The sequence below is a fragment of the Phascolarctos cinereus genome, unplaced genomic scaffold (assembly GCF_003287225.1).
Source record: "Phascolarctos cinereus isolate Bilbo 61053 unplaced genomic scaffold, phaCin_HiC Scaffold_5;HRSCAF=322, whole genome shotgun sequence".
Taxonomy (NCBI): domain Eukaryota; kingdom Metazoa; phylum Chordata; class Mammalia; order Diprotodontia; family Phascolarctidae; genus Phascolarctos; species Phascolarctos cinereus.
Window position 1 is genome coordinate 307,417,124 of NW_027555958.1, and position 25,533 is coordinate 307,442,656.

Genomic DNA, 25,533 nt, shown 5'->3' on the forward strand with positions numbered 1-25,533 from the left:
AAAAGACATGTATAAAATATATAGATACATGTATATAATATGTATTATTTATGTATACATATATACATAAAGATATTACATATATAAATAATACATTATATAAATATGCACATACATAATATGTAGTATTTATATATACATATATAAAATACATTGTGTATAAATGATGTGTATTGTTTATACACATACACACATATACACACATATGCACACACATTAACACACATCCCTTCCAAAGGAAAGAAGTGGGAACCAAATTTAGGCTTGATGTAAGGAAAAACTTCTTATCTATTAGAGCTATTCAACGCTGAAAAGGGCTGTGTTGGGAGGTAGTGAGCTTATCCTCTACTAGAGATAGAAGCTAGGTGGTATAGTGGATAGAATACTGGTCCTGGAGTGAAGAAAAGCTGGGTTCAAATCTCACCTCTGACATTTACTAGCTGTGTGATCCTGGGCAAGTCACTTAACTTCTCTGGCTCAGTTTCCTAATCTGCAAAATGGGGATAATTATAGCACCTATTTCCCAGGGTTGTTGTAAAGATAGACTCAAATAACATTTGGGAAGTCTTTGAAAACCTTAAAACCCCATATAAACACTAGCTATTACATGAATAACTATACACATGCATACAGATGGTGAAAACAATCTTAGACATAGAAGTATAATTCCACTTAAAGGTCAAGGGCACATCCAAACACAAAAAGACAATTACAAAGGCAGAGAAGTGTTGGTCATGAAATTATCACAATCATTTTTTTTCTGGGAATTTGTAACTTTGGCATCTACCAAGCCAAAAACAACCAATCAACCAAAAAGACAAAGAAACCAAAAAGAAAAAAAAGAAAGATCAATCCTTTCAATATCAAAAACTAGGTCTTTAAAGGAAGTATTTTTACTCTAAGTACAGTATTTGAGATATGTCTTGAGGATGGTGGGGGTGGTATTTTCTGAAGGTTATCATCCCCCTTGCCATTCTTTTTATAAGAACATAAATTTGAAAAAGTCTATTTTAATAACACCCTTAGTAAGAGAAAGTGCACTGTCTCAAAATCAAAAGAACTGAGTTTTAATTCCAGCTCCATGATTTCTTAGATATGTAACTTATAAACAAGTCACAACTTAGTCTGTTTCCTAAGCTGTAAAAGGACATTTCCTGCCTATACCATAAGATTATTAAGAGAAAAGTAAATTGTAAAGTTCCATACAAATCTGAGTTATTAGGTGGCCTAGGGGCTGGATCCATTTCATCAATGATAGGGAACTCCCAGATGAGGAAATTCCTTCCACCAATGTATGCCAGCCTTTTCTTTGCAGCTTGGTTAAAAAAGCTCTCAACCCAGGGTAATTCAGACACAGGTGAGACTTGAGCTCAGCTAAAGACAAGCTCTTAATTCACAACACAACACTGTCTCATATTTTATTCTAATAATTATATGTGAATGATCTGTGATTTTGTCATCTTGAGGAACTCTATCCTCTCCCTTCCCCCACCAAGTTGTGAAACCATACATAGATTTTGTAGATAAGTCTCAAGTTTCAGAGATGGAATCCAATCTAAGCCTAGCTTCAGGGGAACACTGAAGCCAGCTTTCGCCAGATTTTCAGTTTCAGCTTTAACACACTGGAAATTGGCAAACATTGCAACTCAGGGTTGATTTTATTGTGTGGTTGATTGTCTAAACTTAAAATGATGTATAAAATATTAATATTCCAAATTAAACTTTAAAGTGTTATAAATTTTTGGAGAGCTGGATGTTAAACATTTACCAGCATATTTCTGACTAGTACTCTATCCATGATAACATATTACCTCTGCATGAGTAAAATATATAATTAAGTATATTATATCCATATATCTATATACCTGAGATCAAATCTGGCCTCAGATATTTACTAGCTATGTGACCCTGGGCAAGTCACTTAACCCCATTTGCCACAGTCTCCTCATCTATAAAATGAGCTAGAGAAGAAAATAGCTAACTATTCTAGTATCTTTTTCAAGACAGCCCCAAATGGGGTCACAGAGAGTCAGACATTACCGAAACAACTGAACAACACATTTATATGTATAGTACCTTACATATACAGATATGTAATGTATATATGCACATCTAATGCATATTAATTATGGATGTATGTATCTTTCTATCTACTTATCACCTCCTGTTCAAAACTTTTACTTGCACTTTATTATTCTCAGATAAAGTATAAATACCTTAGCCTAAAATTTAAGGCAGTCCACAATCTGGCTTCAACCAACCTCTGCAATCTTATAGAATTTTACACTTGTTTCTACTATACCTGCCAGCCAAAAAAGATCATTTGCTATTCTACCAATGAGATATTTCATCCTCACCTCCATGCATCCAAATAGTCCTTTTTCCTAGACCCTTACTACATTCTCACCTTATTTCCACTTTCCAAAATTTTTACTATCCTGGCAGGCTTAGTTCACTTTCTCCTGAAGATTTCCCTGATGATATACTTTCCCTTTCTTCCCTCCCCTACCACTGCTGCTGTCTCCTTTAAAAAAAAAAATTCTAGAGCTCTCCATGCGATCTTCCCATGACCTCTTTCTATTCCCTGCCTTATCTTATATTTATCTGTGTTCATGTTGTATTCCTGGAGTAGAATGTAAGCCCCAGGAGGGCAGGGGCTGGTTTCTTTTTGCTTTTCTGTCTTCTCTTAGTACAATGATTTGAACTCAATAACATCAACATTTGTTGAACTGAAATGAATAATAATACATATGCAAACTATTTTTTAAAACTGCCCAATTTTTAGTATGAACCAGGGGTAATGGTAGTGCTAGAAATTTGGAGTCAGAAGACTAGATTGCAATCCTGGCTTTGCTATTTTATTAGGTGACCTTGGTCAGGTCATTTAATTTTTCACAATGCCTCAGTTTTCTCATCTATAAAAGGAGGAAGTTAAACTAGCTAATCTAGACCCCGGTGTGGGGTCTGAATAGAGTATATTGAGTGCTAGGCTTGGAATAGGTAAGACACACTCAAACATAGTTTTTGACATTTATGAGAAATGGGACCATGGAAAAAGCGTTTACTGATCTTTGAGTCTCATTCTCTAAAAAAGGGTTAATAATATCTACCTCTCAGAATTTTATTGTGAGGCTTAAATTAGATATGTGTGTATACACCCATCCACAAGCATATACACATATATGCACATGTATGCATAATGTATGTATACACACGTGTACATATACATGTGTGCATGCACACACATACATACATAATGCATGCATACATAAACGCTTTGTAAGCCTTAAAGTTATTTTTAGTTATTTTTACCCAATGATCCTATGAAAAGGGGTATATGGTGTTCACAATGGTTTGACAGATTAGGAATGGATTCAAAACAGCATAAATAGCCTAATTTAATTGCCCACAGATGGAAATTGAAGCTTAGTCTAATGGTATAAGCAATGGAACTACAGATATAGAGAAGGAGGGATTACAGCATTTTCTGGGTTGGGTGAGTAGTTTGAGCTATGAGGTGTTAGCTAAGGCCTTCTCCATTTGTCCGCTGTCAGAAAGAATCACTTTAGATATTTCTCCATACCTCTTAATAATGGGTCCCTGGTTCTAATCGTAAGCAAAAATGAAAGAGATAGCTTACAAGCTGTGGCTCCCAATTGTTCACAATGTATTGTCCCTTCCTTATTGCAGCTTTTTGGAGTCATCCTAATAAAGTCAGAGTGATTTAGTCTGGGGAAGAGAAGACTCAGGGTTTATGTAATCAGTCATCTTTCAGGGTTTGAAGGACTTTCATGCAGAAGATGGTCCCTGAAAGGATCAGAGCAGAACCAATAGGTGGGAGTGGCAGAGAAGTGGATTTTATTAATATAAGAGGAAAAAAGCTTCCTAAAAATTTGAGCTGTCTAGAAATATAATGGGCTACTTTCTGAACAATAATAATTTCTGTAGTGTTTTACAAAGCACATTTATATATAGTTTGCATACACTTTTATATACTTTCCTTATAACAATACCATGAAGCAGGTAGTATAAGTGTTGTGCTTCCCATTTTATTGATGAAGAAACTAAGGCTCAAAGAGATTAATTGACTTGCCAAAATTCACATAGCTAGTAAGTGACACAGCTAGACTTTGAACCTAAGTCTTTTGACTCCAATTACAATGGTGTGTCCACTGCACCATGGTAGCAACTTGAAATAGGGACGAGGTGACCATTACTTGGATATGATATAAAAGGGATTCATGCCTAAGGTCCAGGTTCAACTAGGCAATCTATAACATCCCTTTAAACTCTTCAGAGTCTATGCTTTTATACTTGGTCCAGAAGACCACTAAGATCAGCCATGGGAGGTCAGGTAAATAGATTCCCTAATACAAACCAGAGGAGAAAACTGATTGGTAATTAAGAGAAGTGATTTACTAGAGAAAGGAAGCACGTCTTTAAAAGAAAAGCAAAAGTCCATAATACTGGTGACATAGCTGGTCTTGATTAGCATCTAATTATTGAAACCCAGTGAATAAACCTTTTTATGCTTCTGATTTGAGGTTGAATTTCAATCTGAGCTCATGCTGAGAAAAGCTCTTAATTCATCATCAGAGCAATGTGCCATGTTAAGATTTTGAAACAAAAAAGCTATAACAAGGCAAGCCCATTGCTTGAGTAGTTTCATGAGCCAGGTGTATTTAAAGGAACTTTGAGAATGATGTTAATACGTTAAAAAAAATACCCAAAATATATAGTTACTGTGATTATTGTCAACAACACACTGGCACACAGCAGATTGCAGACTTGCAAAATACAGGGTCTCTCTTTACAGCACATACACACAAAACCCACTTAATTTTGTCTTGTACAGTTATTTCTAAACCTTTTTGTTAAATATACATTTCTTAGAGGATATGGAGGGACAACAATCTGATTGTCTCCAAACTCACCATAGTGATAAGCCCATACCATCTGTCCTGGGCTTCTCCTCCTTTCCCTTCCTCTCTAAAGATAAAGCAGTCATGTTGTTTCTCAGCTTCTCCTGAGAAGGGATTGTTTCCTTTTTTGTTTTGTATCCCTGGGACTTGGCACATAGTAGATGCTTAATATTGACTGATTAATTATATTTCCCTTTCTTAGGAAAGTGCTTGCCTGCCCCAATGATATCTTGAAAGACCATTCTGGGAAAATATCACAATGTATCCAGAGAGGCAATATCTCATTAAGAAAAGCTTTTAAAATCCATACTTCCTTAGAGTGTCTTGCAATGACTATTTTCAATACATTAGGTTTTACAAAACTGAACTGAAAAAAAGTTACCACCGCAGTTTAGTTATTGGCTCCAGTTTTTAAATCCTGTCATTGCCAGTTCGTTTATTCTCACACCACCTGGATTTCATTTCCCACCTTTTGGAAATGTAAACAGAAGCATCAGACAATCCGACCACTCTGCTGATGGCTGACAGCACACATGGTGTCAGACACAAATATTTATGTTTCCAATAGCCCAAATATTTGAAAACGGATTTGGATAAAAAGAAAAGTGCCTTACAGGATTCAGGAACCACATAAACATTTTTGGAGAGAGCTAGAAAGTGCGGATAATTTACAAATCACTTATCTCACAAGAAAAATAAAACATACAATTCCCAGGAATTATAAATACCCCATCTAGAAGGGGTATTTAGTCCAAATCAAAAAAAAAAAATTAAAGTTGGTGCGTTTTTCCTTTCCCAGATATCAATGAATCAATTCACATATACACATAGATTAAAACATGTCTTCAAAGTGTGGGCCAGGAGTGGTAGCACATGCCTATAGCCTCTGCTACTGGGGAGGTTAAGAGTGGTGAATTGCTCGAGTTAAGTAGTTCTGAGCTCCAGTAGAATTAAAGCTGATCAGATGTCCCCAGTAACTCGAATACCAGTGTAGTGAGTCACTGGGAATAGAAGAGGGAGAATGGAGAAGACAGGTTGCTTAAGGAAGGGTGAACCAACCCAGATTGGTAATGGAGTAGGTCAAAATTCCCAGGCCAATCAGCAGTGATGTCAGGCTATATCTGGTCACTGGACTTACAGACTGGGTTGAAAGAAACCAGGGAGAGCTACTTTCAAAAAAAAATTGTGTATACATGTGTATGTTACTACATGTCTTTGGACATTTTAAAAAAAGTATGCACAAATAAAGCTCTCTAGGTTTGACTTTCCTTTCTGGAAGTTTGGGAATGAGATATGTGATATTTGCAGGGCTCTTTCCTGGCATAGTTCATGAAGGAATCCATGAATACCTAGGACAACATACAAACTCTGAAGGGGTATACAGTACAAATCATGAACTTAAACATGGGAGAAGGCATATTTTAGCATCCAATTTCACACAGTCCTTCAATTCCTGGTATATAATTTGAATAACTCACTGACAACTCCTTAAGGACTCATTAGACTTTCTGACAATGACATGACAAAAATCCAGATTATCTAAAGGGAAAGAATCTCTTTCTAATTACATCAGGATCTCAGTCAAATTGGGAAGCAGGTCTGGTAGACAGATTAGTGAGCACTGATGTGGCCAATAGGCAAAAGAAGAGAGGAAAAGCAGAGAACTCAAATGATCCAGAATCCTGGATAATTAGCACTCTTCCAACACAACAACCACACACACACACACACACACACACACACACACACACACACACACACAAAAGGAACCAAAAATTGCCTGTCATTTCAAACCTCATTTCCTTGCAGGAGAAATCCTTTAAAATGTTCTTAAATTCACAGCAGTTAAATAACCTTCAAGTACAACTCTCCACGTGTAGTTTATTTCCCCTTTAGTATCGACTCATCATCAGAAGGAAGTTAAATAGAAATATAATGGTGAAGAAAAATGCTAACACAAGAGGATGGGAATAGTGAAGGGAGCCATAACAACTGAGGCTGTGTTGATGTACAAATTAAAGATCAGATCATCATCTCTGGGGCCAGTTTTGGTGTAGGTACCACAAAGCAGAGCTAAGCATTTCTGTGAAAGAGGAGACATTCCTAGCCAGTAAGATCCCTCTAGGAAGATTAATTATTGATTTTTAAAAAAATAAATCACCATTACCAAAATAGAAAATCATTTTTGTTTGGTTTTTATCCTGTGATGGGGAAGGTCTGAATTTACTATTATTTTTCCTTCCTCTATATCCTATTAAATATATAGATATAGAAATACATATATTAGATATAGATAAATATGGACATAGATCCATATCTATCTATCTATCTATCTATCTATCTATCTATCTATCTATCTATCTATCTATCTATCTATCTATCTATTTACCTAAGTTGATCATTGGTCAAGGGAGAAAAAAGTCATTGAGTACCCAGGCAAACATGTTTCAGAGAGCAATCTGTTCTCCCAATGTGCTTTGCAAGTAATGTAGAGCACTATTTCTTGATCTTTGAAAGGGAGCAGGGGACAAGACCTTGGGCAATCTCTAATAGGTATGAGGTAATTAGAAGGATGAGGGCTGCAATAACTGGTGAGAAAAGCAATAATGTGCAATTTACACATAATATAATTTTGTTGACATCCTGTTTGAAGTCTATGGAATTCCAAGGAGGAAAGACAGACTATTCTGTTAAGAGGACAACAGCAGGCTAAAGAACATGGTAGTAACCAACATTACCTCATCCTTAATTTAATATACCAAGCGTGACGATGCTCTTTACCTTTCTGCCACCAGTGTTGATACGTAGCGGTGTGAGGAAAGGGTCGAAGATCATATGACTGGTTTCTATGTTGACTGGTGACTGTCGTTTTCCAACAGAGCAAAGATTCCAAGCAGAGTTGACCAATCCCCAGAAGGAAGGAACTATAAAGGAAAAGGGGAACAACACAGAATTAGAGAGGAAGTGAAGTCTGAGGAGAGAGGAAAGAACATATTTGGATCACAAACTATAGAACCAGCTTTTGCAAATGAACATGGCTCACGGTGTATCATTGTCTAGTAGAAAGAAATCATAAGTGGACATATAGGATCATATATTTAGAACTGGAAGAGACTGGAGTCAACCTATTGCAGCTCTTTCATTTTACAGATTACAACCTATTCCTGTTGTAGATAAGGAAACGGAGGTCTAGAGGAGTTAAGTCACATGCCACATTTCACATAGATAGTAAAGGGGAAGAATTGGGATTTGAATTCAGATCATTTGACTCCAGAGTAGTCTTTGACCTATATCACTAAGCCTGGATTTCAGTCTTTACTTGTCTCTGTTCTGTGATCTTAGGGAAATGACTTAGGAACAGTTAAATGGATAAAGTGGATAAGTGGATAAAGCACTGGACCTGGACCTCAGACACTAACTAGCTGTGTGACCTTGGGCGAATCACTTAACTCTGTTTGCCTCAGTTTCCTCATCTGTAAAATGAGATGGAGAAGGAAATGGCAAATCTGTCCAGTATCTTTGCCAAGGAAACCCGAAATGGGTCACACAGAGTCAGACATGATTAAAAAAAACAAAACCAAGCAACAACAATGGTATCTACATTGCAGGGTTGATGTGAGGGTAAAATGAGATAATATTTGCAAAGTGCCTTGCAAACTTTAAAGCACTTATAAATGCTAGCTATCACTATTAAGTTACCTACTCTTTCCATAGGTCAGAATTAGGAAGGATAAGCTGATCTTGTTAGGCAAGGATGCTTTGAGGATACATTGGATCCTCTCTATAATTGGCAAGTTTGAACTTTTTAGAAACAGCCGCTCACAGACATAGAATTTCAGTGCTGGGAGGGGTCTTCAAGATCATCCACTATGATCTCTTATCATTGCACCATTTTAGTTATTATGCATCGTCATGTAAATTTTGCATTAATTTGGGGAGGCATCTTGGCATTGTAGACAGAGTGCCAGACTTCGAGCATAAAGACCTGGGTATAATTCCCATCTTAGATACTAGCTGTGGGACCCAGTGAAGGTCACTTATCTGCTCTGAGCCTCAGTTTTCTCATCTATAAAATAAGGATAAGAACAGCATTTGGGGAAGCTAAATGGAGCCACAGTGCACAGAGCACCAGGCCTGGAGTCAGGGAGACTCATCTTTCTAAGTTCAAACCTGGCTTCAGATACTTATTAGCTGTGTGACCCTAGGCAAGTCACTTAACTTTGCTTTAGTTCTTCATCTCTAAAATGAGCTGGAGAAGGAAATGGCAAATCGCTCCAGTATCTTTGCTAAGAAAAGCCTCAAAATGGGGTCATGAAGCATCAGATACAACTGAAACGACTGAACAACAACAACAAAACCCAGCATTTACCTTTTAGGTTTGTTCTGAGGGCCAAATGAAATAGATATGTAAAGCATTTGGCAAAGTTTAAAGCATTAATTAAAAGTTAATTATTCACATCAGCTGTAAAGTATAAGATGGATTTTCTAAATATTAATTTTACTTTTAAAAAAAGTTTTGATGTCTTTTGCTTTTATATTGCATTTTGAATGCATATAGCTCCTTTCCCCCTCTTCTACCCTGTCAACTTTTTTATGTTATATTTACAGTTTTCTCTTTTACATTACATTACATATTATATTTCTTTTATATTCCTCACAAATATTTAGGAAAAAAAAAACATTTTAGCCAAACCAACCAACACATGACAGCATATGTATCAATAGTCCCTCACTCTTTCCAAAGGAAGGCAATGCATCTTCTCATCTCTTCTTTGGGGTCAAGCTTAGTCATCATAATTTTAAAACATTCAGTTTCATTGTCTTGTTTTTTCATTTACATTGTAGTTACCGTATATACTGTTTTCATCTGTAAAATGGGAGAGTTAGACTGGATGGCCTCTATGATCCTTTGCTAGACAATGCACAAAATAGTAAATTAAGCCCTGATTTGTAGTATTTGCTGATTTCCAAGTTGTAAACACTCACATTGAAATTTTAACAATTGGCTCTTACAAGCCCTTTGGAGCTGGTTCCCAGTAAGCCCCTGCTTCTAGTTTTAGGTCTATGATCCTGGGTCTAATTAGATGACTCTGCATCAGTTCAAATAAGTCTTCTCAAGGTTCAGTGAATTTCTCACATTTATCAATTCTTCCAAGACAGTGATTTTCCATTATATTCACACACCATAATTTATTTGGCCATTTCCCACCTGAAGTGTACCTATTTTGTTTCTCACTCTTTAGACCACAGAAATGCTGTTATGAATATTTTGGTAAATATGGACCTTTGTTCTTATTTTTGACCTTTTTCAGGAATGGGCCTGGAAAAGCAATCTCCAAGCCAAAGGGAAACTTGAAGTATCTTTTTCTTTTCTTTTTGCATATTACTAACAGTGTATCCATGTGTCTTTTTTTCTCACAGCTTCTTTAATATGATTCCTGCGTGTACAATCTTTGCCAATTTACTGAATATGAGTTGTAGTCTCCGATTTCTTCTGCTTTGTATTTCTTTTACTGTTAGTGATTTGGAGCAACATGTCCTATGATTTGGAATAGTTTCCAGTCCTTCTTTTAAGAACTGTATGGTCAATGCTTTGACCAAATATCTATTGCTAACTCTCTCATTTTGTAGGTGAGAAAAATGAAGCCCAGATGTGGCATACGCCTTTTCTAAGGAAGAATAAAACCTGAGTTTCCTGACCCCCAACCCAGGGTTCTTTTTCTTACATCATGTGCCCTGAAGCTACAGAATATCTTTGGTAAGTTGTTAAGAACAAAATGACATGACAAAAACAAATTAAAAATCACTCTCACTCATCAATTATGGGCAGAAATTTGAAATCCTACCATTGTAATTTGATTGTGCCCTCATCCAGACAAGCAGTGCATCATAACCCTATTGTTTCCAGATGGAGATAAAAAATTTATTTAATGGAAAGGAAAAAAAACAGTATTCAGTTCTCAGGGTATGTATGTAAATGATACATTAAATTTCATGTTAAATCTAAATTTTCAGTTGAATGGATTTTTATATAGAATGTTGTTCAGATAGCTTTTTTTTTTCTATTTAGAGAAATAACTGGGTAGGATGAACTGGGAGCAGTTTAAAGATTTGTTTTCAGTGACAGTCCAATTTGGAGTTAAGCTTTAAACCCTTCTTTAGAGGTAGCTGGTGGTGCACTGACTAGAGTACTGGGCCTAGAGTCAAGAAGATCAAAGTTCAAATATGGCCTCAGACACTTACTAGATGTTTGACTGGGGGCAAGTCAATGAGGATAATAACAGCACCCAACTTGTCCAGTTGTTTATAGGATCAAACGAGATAATAACTGAAAAAGTGCCTGGTACATTGGCATTATGTAAATGTTTATTCCCCTGTGTTGACCCTAAACACTAATGGATCCAAGCCTGTTTCACAAGGTAGGTCCAGTTCTCTTTTCCTGTCTTATCTTACATTTCATATATTTGTGCTCCAGACCTTTTCTTTTCCGCTGTTTCTGTGCCTGACACAGAATGCCTTCCCCAGTCTTCTCCTGTTGAAATCCCTCCCCTCTATCAAGACCTTTATTAAATGCCACCTCTTGCATGAAACCTGCCCTCAACTTCCCATCTAGGCATGATCTCTCTTTCATTAATATTCTCTTTGGACTTTTCCTCTGTATTTCTCATAATTTAATTTGTATTACTTAATTTATGCATACCCTACCACCCCTGTTCGGTGCTAAGCTTCTTGGAGATAGAGATCAGGCCTTATTTATCCTTGTACCTTAGTACCTGGCACACTGTATTACATACCTGTAGCTGCTTCACCACCTCTAATAGGTCCATCCCTTCATAAGAATTGACTATAATGAGGAGAAATCCATTGTCTCCTCTTCCTGAGGAGGCATCTTCTGGGTTCCTTGATTCCTGCTTCTGAGGCTAGACATCAGTCTGGCAAGATACAGCTTCCTGAGATGTACTTTCCTTCTGAGAAGCTCAACTGATTTTCTTTTAGAATCAAAGCAAACATTGCTAGCTTCCATTACATATAGGGAACATTGTAGCACAGAGAAATTAATCAGCATACTTTTGTCACCTCTGGGAATTGCTGGAGGTGGGACTAGAATCCAGACTTCCCAAATCATTAAATTCTTCCCCCCCTTTTTGGTGGGGGGAACCCCAGTAGTATTGTAAGTCTGAAGGATGTACTAACGAAGGAAGAGGTCCACCAGAGTTTTCTCTACTATTAATGGGTTTAAGTAGAAGTCCTTTGCATTTTTGGTGAATTAAGTTAAAGTCTGTCCTATATTTCATGTCACGTTATTTTTGGTGCTTGCAAGAAAGCTGGGGACCTCCCTCCCACCATTGGAGAAAGACCTGGAAATAAGATAAACTCTAATTTATCTCTAGGGGGAATCCCAGGGGATGGGGTCAAATGAGCCAACGGTGAAAACACTGAGTGGGGCAAGAGCCAAAGAATCATTGTGAAATTCCCCCCCACCCCCCACCCCAAGACCAAGCCTAGCCATGTTAGTCTAGAGCTTCAGTAATGGTACAGCCCATGTTTATAATTGAATCACAGTCTACAACCTGTTTTGTTATACCCCAACCATTCTTTAGATTCCTATTTATACTCCTATTTTTTAACACCTCTTATTCTGATCCCTTATAGAAAGTCACTTAATATCTTTGGAGAACACTATCTTCTGGCACAAACATAATGTTTGCCAAATTTCTCATCTCCACTAAACTCAAAAATAGAGTGTTTTTTTTTCTTCTCTGAGCTCTTTTCTATGATTGCATTATTCCCAGATCCATTCTTGAATCCTTTCAAGTTTCAAAAGCAATACAAAAATAACAAGAAATCCATGTGCTATTTGATCTCTGAAGCCTACACCAAAAGGAAATTATTATTTTTTTCTTTGTTTTGGAAGTCACATGCCAGACAGAGCTCATTCTCTCAGTCAAAGCCAGTGTCATAGAACCTGAATCACAGTGAGGAAATGGAGTGGGAGCCGAAATAAGGAAAGGAGGTGTCACAGAAAAGAGACCAATTGCACTGTGTGCCTTTGGACAAATCTCTTAACCTCTCTGGTCCAAAGATTACTTGTCTTTAAAAAGAGGTGTGTGTAGGTGGGTAGGTGGGTGGAATTAAAGGTCTCTAAATGGTAATTGGGTAATTCTATTAATTCTTGAACAAATGTGTTGTTCCATGCAGCAGCAGCAACATGACAAAAGGAGCCAGAATTAGCACCAGTTGCTTTTCTCACATGCCCAAGAACTCTCTATGTATATATTCACAAAATAATAATTTCAGCCCCATTAATAGAATGCAAGCCAGCCATTTTGTGATAAAGCAATTGGGCAGATGTTGCCATAGAGATATAAGGCACTTCTCTAATAAACTTCACACCAACCACAAATGCTTCAGCCGCCCCCCTCAACTTTATGGGAACAGCTGCCCTTGTCTTTATTGGGAAAGAAATACTTTATGGTAAACAGTTTGGAATCTTCATATCCCCACTTCACCATCAAGACCTATATGGCTGCCTATATGCCACCTGCTCAGCTAACTCTAGAGCTACTGGGAAATAGTCCCTCAGACTCTCTCTGCTCTCCCCACAACTTTGCTCTGGTAGACAGGGTATTTTGTTGTATTCTCTCTGCTCTCCCCATAACTTTGCTCTGGTAGACAGGGTATTTTATTTTATTTACCCTCTCCTCTCTTTCATGTTTCTCCTCCCCTTTCCTTCTTTCCCCATCTCCCTCTTTTCTTTCTCTTGCTGTCCCTCTCCTCAAAGCTGTGCCAATTCTCAGTGACATTTTATTCAAAGAAACCTCAGGGTATAATTTGGGGTCTGATGATGGAGGCCACAGCTTCTGAGGCTTGGTTTGGGCTGACTAATGCCAGAATTCTTTTCAGGGTTTCCCTTTAATTTCTCTTTAAATAAAATGTCACTGAGAATTGGCACAGCTTTTGAGGAGAGGGAGTTGGGGAAGGTAGGAAAGGAGGGGAAGGGGGAGACAGGAGGAATATTGAGAAAGAGAGAGGGGAGAGGGAGAAAGAGAAAGAGGGAGAGAGTTCAATTCAATTCAACATTAATTAAGTGTCTGCTATATTAAGAGTTATGCTAGGTGCTGGTGGCTGCCAAAATAGCTAATGATAATAGCTAACATTTATGTAGCACCTACTATGTGCCAGGCACTATGTTAAGTGTTTTACAATTATTACTTAATTTAATCTTCACAACAGCCCTGGGAAGTTATTATTATCTCCACTTTACAGATGAGGAAACTGAGGCAAACCAGGTTTCAGTGACTCATTCAGGATCATATAGCTAGTAAGTATCTGAGGTCTGGTTTGATTTCAGGTCTTCCTGACTCCAGGCACTGAGGAGCAGCAGTCTTCCACGTGACACATGGTCCATTAAGTCTAAATCATATACAATCAATCAATCAGTCATCAAGCATTTATTAAGTGCCTACTTCATGCCAAGCACTGTGCTAGACACTGGGGCCACAAGTTCAAAGAATAAAAAGACTCCTATTCCCAAGGAGCCTCCATTTTAATGGAGGAGACAACACGAAAACATAAAATCATATACTGTATAAGATATAAAATTATCAAGCACAAATATAATCAGACTAGTTGCCTAAATATTGTATAGTCTGGGAAAGAAGAGACACATAGATTGGAATATTTCATGCAGAATCTTTTTTTTTTTTTTGCTTTTTGGTGTGGCAATCAGGGTTAAGTGACTTGCCCAGGATCACACAGCTAGTAAGTGTCAAGTTTCTGAGGAAAAGTTTTGAACTCAGGTCCTCCTGACTTTAAGGCCAGAGCTCTATCCACTTCGCCACCTAGCTGCCCCAAATAAAGTTCCAATTCCTTTGGCTAGAATTCAAGTGGAACAACTACAAGATACTGTGCTACTTTTTTTTTTTCATGCAGAATCTTTATGCAGATGGTGAGTGATCTGGATCTTTAAGGAGGAGAGGTAAGGAGGGGTACATTCTAGTTGATGAGGTAGAAAGGAGTTTTGGGGGCAGATGAAGCAAACAAGATGCAGGTTGTGAGATATGAGATAAAATGCAGGATGTGACCTACTAGAAAGTACTCAAGAAGACTTGCATTGACACCCCCACCATGGACTTAACTGTGTGCTTTTACAAAGCAAGCCCTCCCCTTTCCTGTTCCCCTTGCTTATCTGAATACATTCACAAAGCACCTCTGACTACCTGACATTCTAGACATTCCAGAGCAGTGCTTCCCCCTCCCCTCTCCTGTTTCCCCCTCCCATTTTCTTAAACTGTAGTAGCTTCCCCCCCCATCCTGTTACACTGTATATAGACCAGACACATAACCTGGCTCACTGCTCTGTTTCCCATGGGGAGCAGGGCCTGCTGGGTACATTACCCTAATACATGCCTTTTATTTAACTTGGAGACAGTCTGAATGAATTCCTTCAGCACAGATACCATGACTCAATCCTTCTTCATAGTGATGGGGGATGGCCAGTGCAAAGTAACAGAGATGGGAGATGGAGTCTCATGAATGGGGAACAGAGAACCAGTTTGTCTGGATCATAGAATCTAGGAGGGAGAATAATGTCCAATAAGGCTGGGACCAGGTTCTGTAAGGCTTTAAAAGCTGAAGAGAAGAGCTTCTAATGCACCCTAGAGACAATAGGAAGCCACTAAGTCTGGATTTTGTCAGGACTCAGGTCTTTCTCTCCAGGCCTTGATGCTTAATTCATTTCTCATATTGTGAACAGGTGGCTATAATAACAGCTAGCACTTATGTACTGCTTAAAAGTTTGCAAAGCACTTTACAAATATTATCTCATTTAAGCTTCAAAACAGCTCTGTGAGATAAGTGCTATTATTATATACATTTTATGGAAGAAGAAACCTAGGCTGAGAAAGGCCAAGTCCAGGGTCACCCAGGTAAGTGTCTGAGGTGGGATTAGCACTAAGGTCTCCTGAATTGTTGAACCAATAGTTGAAAGAGATACTTTTTAAATTTATGGGAAGAGAAGCCAAGGTAGGAGAAGTCTTTGGGAATGTGCCCATTTCCCAATGAAGAACCTAACCTTAATCATCATGGCTGCCTAAATCCTTTTACCCTCTGGGCACCCCTGGGTTTCTCTGGCGACCTAGTCCACTTTCTGCTAGATCTATACCTTATCTAAATTTTTGCTATGAAAATTTCTTAAAAATTTAAGGAGAGTCTATCTTCCAAAATAGATTCTTTGATTTTTAAAAAATTTGTTAGGTAAGCCCTTCTCTTAAAGATTAAAAAAAAAAATAGGACAAAGGCAAAAAAAATGAGTGGATTTCACTCGACCCCAAGAATTCACGGGCAAGTGTTTAAAAATGTTTGAATTTCATACTTCTGGGTATTTTATCTCACACAATAGTCTAATTTACATAGAAACTGGAGTATGCAACAGACCTGAATATTCTTACAAATTAATTTGCATGCAGCCTACACAATCTAATTTAACCACTGCTTTGCAGTTACAGGTCGTCTTGCCAAAAATTTTCTCTACAGCAGTCATGTTATCCCCGCCATAAACCACAAATCTCCGGCATTCTCTTGGCCAAAGAGCCTGTTCCCTGTGAAAGATACTAATGTGATCCGGGCTGCTTAAAATACAGGATTTGGCAAACGCAAAGTGTATTAGTTCTTCAGTGAAGAAGCACCCATGAAGTTCAAGTTCAGTTTGTCAACATACTTTCAGGCATCCTGATGTTCAAACTAGCAAAACTTTTGCCAAGACGGAAATGTAATTGAGAGGCTCAGGCTATGTATCTTTGGTTCCCAGGAGAAAACCCAGGTCTGTCCAGATCATAAAAATAGGGCAAATGGATAAATTGAGAGAAGCCCTTGGATAAACCATGGCTTCTGTTGCCATTTTAATTTCATTTGGTGCTGGAAATACTGCTGGATTTAGTTTAAAATACCGGCTCTGCCAGGCTACTTACTCTGTGAGGTAAACAAGTTACTTAAGCTCGGTGGCCCGAGTTTTAGCGACATAATGAGAAGGTTGAACTAGATAAACTCTAAATTCCCTTCCAGTTCTACATCTATGATCCTTCTGTGATTACTGAGGGAATATAGTATAGACACAAGTTGGCAAACTAGGTCTGAGGGTAGATTGCTTTCTGTTTCTGTAAGCTTGGGGAAGGGAGGGCTAAGAAAAAAAATTTTTGTTACATTTTTAAATACAATAAAACTTTTTTTTTAATATTAAAAACTCAAAACCCAAAACAAACCAAAACAAACAAAACAACAACAGCCAAAAAAACCCCAACAAAAACAAAAATAAAAATACAAAATGTTCTTAGCTCCCAAGTCTACGGAAACAGATGGTAGAATTTGGTCCACTGATTTTGTCAATCCCTGTTCTAGAGCAGTGGTTCTCAAACTTTTTTGTCTCAGGACTCCCTTATACGCTTAAAAAATTACTGAGGACCACCAAAGAGTGTTTTTTTTTTTTAGGCAATTGGTGTTAAGTGACTTGCCAAGGGTCACACAACTAGTAAGTGTCAAGTGTTTGGTCTGAGGCTGGATTTGAACTCAGGTCCTCCTGACTTTAGGACTCTATCCACTGTGCCACCTAGCTGCCCCTGAGCTTTTGTTTATGCAGGTTATATATGTCAATATTTATTATACTGGAAATTGAAATATCTTAGTATTATTGTAAGGATAATTTTGACTTCATGGACCTTCCCAGAAAGGATCTTATGTATTCCCAGAGGTTTCTAGACCACACTTTGAGACCTACTGGATTAGAGTATGTGCTCAATTGAGATCTCGTCTACTACAGGGAAGTTTGGAAATAGAATATTATTTTTACCGTGGTTCTGGAAGAAATTCTGTGGCTGAGTTGGAAAGGCAGGCACTTCATCCATTAATATAGCTTATTTCAATTTCCCAAATGCCATTAGCATGAAAACTTTCAAATTTTGTCTGTCAGTGTTGCCCCAGATAGGATCTAATCAAGACTGTACTTGAAAGGTATCTATTCTGGGTGTCTGAAAAGGAAGGAAAAATGGTTCCCAAGTGCCATTTGAGCATGCTCAATCTAATTAAATTCCATGAGCATTTATTAAACACCTAGTATCATGCAAGACACTTGCTCTACTACATGCTTCAGAAATAAAGAAAGGAAGGAAGGAAAGAAGGAAGGAAGAGAAAGATCCTGCCCACATTAAATTCACAGGTTAGGGGCTGGGGAAGATATACTATGTGCAAAGATAATTACATACAAAGTATATAAAAAGGAAGTACAAAGTAATCTAGTGTTAACAACGAGCAGAATCAGGAAGGGTCTACTTGAGAAAGTAGGATGTGAGCTGGTTCTTGAAAAGGGCACTGGGAATTCTGAGAGGTGTTATAAAGGAGTGAGAGCAATTCAAGCACAAAGGACAGACTGTGTCAAGGAGACAGCTAGCAGGACATTTGGGCTAGAAACTAATTTTAAGTTGACTCTTCTAGTATGTTTGAATACTATTTCAAAGGAAAAAAAATCATTGAATGCCTTGACAATCTTCTTCTCAGCAGATGAGCCAATTAAACATCATTTCCCAGGATCTGATTAATATTTTCCAAGTAATAACTTGAAGATGAGACAATTTGCATGACGAGTAGGTAGATCATGGAATCTTCAACTTCTCAAAAGAGAAGGGGTGGGATGCAGGCTACTGGCATGGAATGCTTTGGCATGAGATTTGATACTGCAATGAAAATGAAAACCTTCCATTTCAACACTGCCATACTTTGGAACCATAAATCATATGAATATATTTTAAATGAGAACTCATATCTTCCCCTTGCTCTTCCTCTCACGGATTCTGATTTACAGTCCCTTCTCCTATTCCAACTTACAATAAATCCTGGTTCTGAGCTATTATTAATGAAGATGTTTAAAATGCTCCTTGCTAGAAGCTCCTGTCCCCTTTTTGATTTCAAGTTTGATTCAGGCCAGGCACCACAGTGCTTAAATTAACCCTGTTGTGGCTGAATTTTTCTTTGTGCACGCATACCCTGGGCTTTAATTCCACTAGCAAGAGCCTTCAGTGTTCTCATCTGAGGACCTCTAAGGATCTGACCAATCCTATTGCCATCGTCTACTGACTGATGGATGTTGCCCATAATAGACAATGTATAATATATAAATACATCTCACATATTTTCTTTCTTCACAGTGCCTGGCACATAGTAAGTGCTTAATAAATGAGTGTTGACTGACAGTCTAGTTCCACCATTTTCATCCTCGTCTAGGACGAGGATGATAATTTCATGAAGTGTATTAACCAACTTCCTTGCCTCTGGTCTCCCCTCAATCTTCTCCCATTTATCTTATATACCTCCCATTTAACTTATATACCTCTACCAGGTCAGTTTTCTAAAGCATAGTTCACTATACTATAGACAGGATAACCTATCACTCCCCTGTTTATAAATTGTTGATTGTTTCCTCCAGGGAATGTTCGCTCACTGAGGGCTGGACTATGATTTATTTCTGTTTTTGTATCCCTAGTGCCTAGTACAGCATCTGGAACAGACTAGGTATTTGAGGAATGCTTGTTGATTGATATTTGATTGGATGGAAGATAAATTCCAAACTCAGATTTGCCTTCAGGTCTCTTTATCATATATCCCGACCTTGTCTACCCAAGCTTCCCTCCCATTTTTCCATAACATGAACCCTCTGCTCTAGCTAGACCAATCTTCCCGCCCTGCCTCTTAAGTCCATGAAAACCCCTACTTTTGCACCTCTGGACAAGCGAATTCTTCCTCTGCCCGGATTACTCTTTCCCTTCCTTTTATCCTTTCCAAATTCTACCTATTTTTCAATTCTCAGCTCAGGCCCTACCTTCCCCATGAAGCATTCCCCAATTTCTGATTTTAAAAGGACATTCGTTCTACAGCAGTGAAACTCCTAACTCTGAAGCCACAGCCACATTTTTTTTTTCAAACTTTTCCTTCCTCCTTATACTCCCCTCCTCCCTTTACAATTCAGAGCCAGTGAATCTCAATGACTGATTTCTGGCTGACTGGAAAGAAGGAAACACAGTCATTTGTGTGAGCAGTATATCCTTGTGTGTATGGCTAGGCTTTAAAATCCCACCTAACAATAGCATGAATCCCTATCAGGTTGAATTTGGACATCAATTATTCATGCCCTTGATAATTACTGGTGCCTCCGATAAAATATCCAACTAGTTTATTGAAGCTGGGAATTGAAACCACAAAGAGAAGAATCTAGCTAGGTATATCAACAAAGCAGTCCATTAATTATTTCCACCTACTCAGCAGAGAAAATTACTATGCTAATACCTCTGCATATCCACATGACATGTTTAGCTTTTATCAGATAGCTAAACATAGAGTCAAGTTGGTTTCTGGAGGCAGAATCTGGCAATATTGAGGGCAAGGTGAGACTTTAACTGCAACCATATCTGAAAATCCAAAAAATTCAAGGAGACTTCTAGGCTAAGATATGGCAGAGCATCTATCATATGTGTGAAAAGGTTTTTGGCAATTTTTTTGTTTGTTTGTTTGTTTTTTAGTTTTGATCAATATGGAGTTTCGTAATTCAGGTACATCTTTTAAAAAAACTAATTCATAAAAGTTTCAAGGTATAAAACAAATAAATTATAGGGCAATTCTCTTTTACAAAATAATTTACTGTAGGCTTCTTTCAAAAAAAAGATTTTTTAAAAAAAGGTTCTTGAGTGCATTTGAGATAGAACTTAATTTGCTAAAATTCAATTTATACATAATTGTTCAGAGGGATATTTAATACTATCCAAGTGAATTACCTGTTCTCCAGATGTTTGGCATGATGAATTGGGGGTTTCTGGTGAATAAATGTGTTCCTTCCAGCAATGTCAGTGGCAGGCTAATACTATGAGGTCCAATGGTAATGTCAAGTACCACTATCCAGATGTTTATGGAGCGTGGTTGGTCTTTAGCCTGTAGCCTTGCAGTACATTCCAGCTGTGTCTTGTGTGTACTTCATTACATGAACTTGTTTACATAATCCCACATAAAGCTCCAGCTGTTCAAGTTTGCCTTAAATTTGGCATACATTTAGGAAGTTCTCCTTTACATTGGCAAAAATTATAGGGCTTAGTCACCCGGATAAAATCTCCAACCTTGATACCAACAGTGAATTCTGATGAGGAGGAAGAAGAAGGAAAAAAAAAGAGGAAGATGCCACCACAGAGCATGTTTCAGGCAAAATAAATCTCCCAATTCTGTTGCTTTAAAAAGCAGGAAAAAAAAATTGTCTGCTTTGCCCCACCCTCTGTATATGTAAGGACACACCAATCAGTCAGAGTCTATTTGATATTATTACTTTGACCTCTCATCTTCTCTCATAAATCAGATGCCTCTTTCAACTTTTCTATCCTTGTCTTCTGCCCCACAATTCTGTCATCAGTCACTCAGGCTAATAACCTAGACTTTGTGCTTTTATACTTCTCATATCTAATCAGTCACTAAGTCCCATTGGTCTTTCCTTATGAAAGTCCCTCCTAGAGTAAACTGAAGACTAGAAAAGTTAAGTAATTTGCCCAAGGTTAGGGTGGCTAAGGACAAAGGTTGGGCTGAATCTCCTAAACGAGAAACACTAATAGAAGTCTAGGTTCTCTGGGAAGTTCTAACAATTCTAAACCCAGCCTTCACCATATCTATTCTCTTCAACATACAACATTTATTATGCCATTCTCTTGCTCAAAAACCTTCAATGTCTTCTTGTTTTATTTATTTATTTTTTAAGATTCTTAAGAATACCAAATAAAAAGTGTCTCCATATACATTTTAGCATAAAAGAAGGGGGCGGTAGATTGCATATGAAACTCCATTACATAGAACTTGCTTGCAAACACACACACACACACACACACACACACACACATGAACATATTTAAAATTTCCACGTGTAACTTTCAAATTGCCTATTAATCCTCATGGCTTTCTTTCTGTCCCCCTCTCATTTAGAGTACATGGGGGGGACTAGCTCCCTTTTTTCTATTATATCAGGACTAAAGTCCTTTGACCTTCAAAGCCCCATATTTTGACTTGAACTTATCTATTGAATTGTATTTTCCACTATTCACCATCATCTGCCTTCTACTCTAGACAGGTTGGTAGGTCTCTTTACTGTCCCACAAACACTCCATGCTCACTCATTTCCATGTTCATGTCTTTGCCCACATTATTCTTTCCCCCTAGAAAACCATTTCTTTATCTCTCCAAGAAAATCTTATTCCAAAAACAAAAACAAAACAAAACAAAAAAGAAAATCTTATTCATATTTTAAGATCCTATTCAAATCCTACTTCCCCCATGAAATTTTCTCTTGGCTAACATAGTCTATACCCTATTGCACTATATGCTATTTTTACATGAATTACTTTTACCTTCCTAAGTGGACTTCAAATGTTTTGAGTACAAGGACTGTCTTGGTCAATGGGGAAGATAAACAAAGTGTAGATGAGGTATAGTCCTTGCCTTTTCGGACCCTGTAGTCTACTAGGGGAATATGACACATATACAAATAACCATATTTACTTTGTGACTGTAAGGAACCACAATTTCATCATACTTCATATTTAGTAAATAATATATAGATTTACTATGGCTAAAAATAATAGTGATTATAATGATGATCATGATAACGATAATCTGGTCACTTCAGTGAGTCATGCTATGTCCTTCCTCAATTTACCCGTTATTATTTAGTGAATAATGGAAGTCCAAGACATCATTTTAAACTATCAGCCCTCTGAAGCCCTTAGGTGATCCTTAGTTTTTACTGAGAACAACCAAAAGTACCCCAAACAACCCTAGCTCAAACACAGAAGATTAAAAGAATGTTGGTGTTAAACACAGAGGTGCTGACTTAAGCCTGTAGTCACTGTTCAAAAAATCCAGACTTCAGTAAATATAGACTTAGAAACTCCTTAAAAATGACACAGACTGAAGCATTTATGTGACAGCCCTTTAAATACTAGAACATAGCTGTCTTGTCCCCCCTAAGCCTTCTCTTCTCTAGGATAAACACCCTTGCTTCATATGGCATGAACTGAAAGTACTTCATTATCCTGATTGGCCTGCATTGGATACTTTCCAACTTATCAATGTCCTTCAAAAAAATGTGGCTCCCAAAACTGAATACAGTATTCTAAGGATATGATCTTATCAGGGCAAAATATAGTGGGACTAACCTCTCCCTAGTCTTAGATAATACATATGTCTTTATGCTGCCTCCACATAGCATTAGCTTTCTTGTTTTCCATATCACATCACTGACTCACATTGCACTTGGAGTTCGCTAAGACTCTCAGATCTTTTTCAAATGATTTGCTGTCTAGCAAAGCTAATGCACCTGAAATGCTTTTCAACTATTAAAGTGATATATGTATATATACATACATATGTATTTATGTATGTCTCTGTGTGTGTATATATACATATATGTATATATATGTATATATACGTATATATACACGTATATATGTATATATACGTATATATACACGTATATATGTATATATACGTATACATGTATATATACGTATATATGTGTATATATATACGTATATATACATATATATATGCGCTTCTATTATGAAAGATTATCCCTTTCCTCTTCTATTACCATGTTTTCTCTTCCATTAGAACGTACGTTTCTTGAGGACAAGGGTTGTTTTTTTTAAACCTCTCTTTGTATCCCCTGCATTTAACACAGTGCCTACTACACAGTAAGTGCTAAATAAATGCTTATCTATTCTCTCTTCACGATCTAAACAACTACTATGAGTTCAAGGCATCTATACAGATGATTTACAAAACTGTATATCTATTATCAAGCTCTCTCTTGGACTCTAGTCCCTCACTGTCAGTAACTAGTAATGGTGGTGGTGGCAGCAGCAGCAGCAGCAGCAGCAGCAGTAGTGGTGGTTAATAATTAGAGTAACCATGGAAATACAGGTGTTTTCCAGGTTATCCCACTGAGAACATAATCTGTGTGTGAAGGCTTCTGGGATTGTTCATGGAGAGTTCTGGGAGAAAGAAGCCAGAATAAGGAGGAAGAGGGTACAAACTTTGGTATGTCTGTATATTCTCCATCTTGAGAACACATGGGGATACACTAATGCCAGTGCCCTAGTTCTTTCATTCACCAAAACCACTTTGCTCCTGAGGTTGGTGGTTAAGGACAATGAGGCACCAATGTTCCCAATCGACCTGACAGGATGAGAATGCCTCTTAAGACATTCTCTCTTCCGAGACTATGACCTATAGTACACTCTGTTAACTGTGCACCTCTCACTTCTCTAAGCAGAAGTTTCCTATACTTGCACTCATAGGCATTCAGCACTGCCTATGATTATTCAGAATAAACTGTCCTGTTCAGAACTTCCTTTTCCTTTTTAATCTCTTTTTTTTTGGGCAGGGGTTGCTACTGGATATCCCACTGTTACGTAGAAAAAAATCATGAATTTTAACTATTGTTTGTGTGTTATTTGCTGGATGCAGCCTAGCTAATGTGGCAGACTCATCCAATTCCCACTTCACAGGTAGGTACCAAGCAGGGAAACTACCAAACAGCTGGTTCTCCAACCTAGAGGTGCTGGCTGTGACAATTTTCTAAGCCAGCCCAAGGTAAAAAGCAGGAAAAAGAAAAGCAAAGATAAGAGATTTAAAATCTGAAGCTATCATTCTCCAGACTAGTATTGTTAGGAAGATACTTGAAGGACCTAGGAGTGCCTTTTTGGAAAGTAAGTTCCTGGGTTTCTTACTGAGTTTAAATTTCCCCCTGACTATTGTTGCCTATGAGCCAGAAGCCTGAGATGAAGGGAAAGAGGAGAGGAAAATTTTAAATACAGATCTCTACTAATGCCAAATAGGGGCCAGCTCCGGGCATCTTGACCTATATGTCTTGCCACTGGACTCCAAGGACTCCAGAGGAGAGTGAGGCTGATGACTCTGAATAGCCCTACCTCACTTAAATCCAATTTTCTTGCAAATCAAGACATCACCCTCACAGTCATTGCCCTACTCAAAGTATTGATTGGCTTCCTGCTGCTTCAAGGATAAAATACAAAATACTCAGCTTGACATGAAAGGTTTCTTCACAGGTTTTAGACGTTCTCCACATATGGCATTCTCTCGTCCATCACTGCGTCTTTCCGTAAGTGACACGTCCTCTTGCGTCATTAGAATCTTCTCTATCACCTATCTAGCTTGGAACTCCTGGATTCCTTGTAAGCTTAGCTCAGGTGTTATCTTCTAGAATCATAAAGTTTTCAGTGTTCTGTTTTTCTTGGAATTATTTTGTAAAACATTGTCTATGTTTCGTATTCACTTCCTTCTCTATGTGGCGCAAGGTCCTCAAGGACAGGGGTTCTTTCCCCCTCCTCAGTGCCTTGCACTTGGACTAGCACCTACCATGTACCAGCTGCTGGCTTTTACAAATATTACTCTATTTGAGCCTGTGAGGTAAGTGCTGTTCGAGGGAGGTCAAATGATTTTCGCAGGCTCACGCAGCTAGTAAATGACATGAGCAGAATTGAACTCAGGTCTTCCTGATTCCAGGCCCAGTGAACTA

At 37.9% G+C, this 25,533-nt stretch overlaps 1 protein-coding gene across 1 annotated transcript in view; it reads right to left on the reverse strand.

Annotated features, from left to right (window-relative positions):
- Positions 1-25,533, reverse strand: part of CA10 (carbonic anhydrase 10) — a 731,405-nt gene that overhangs the window by 424,506 nt on the left and 281,366 nt on the right. Inside the window, exon 4 of the mRNA XM_078156792.1 lies at positions 7,704-7,846. Within this exon, the coding sequence (XP_078012918.1) occupies positions 7,704-7,846 (143 nt within the window). The remainder of the gene's footprint in view (positions 1-7,703; positions 7,847-25,533) is intronic.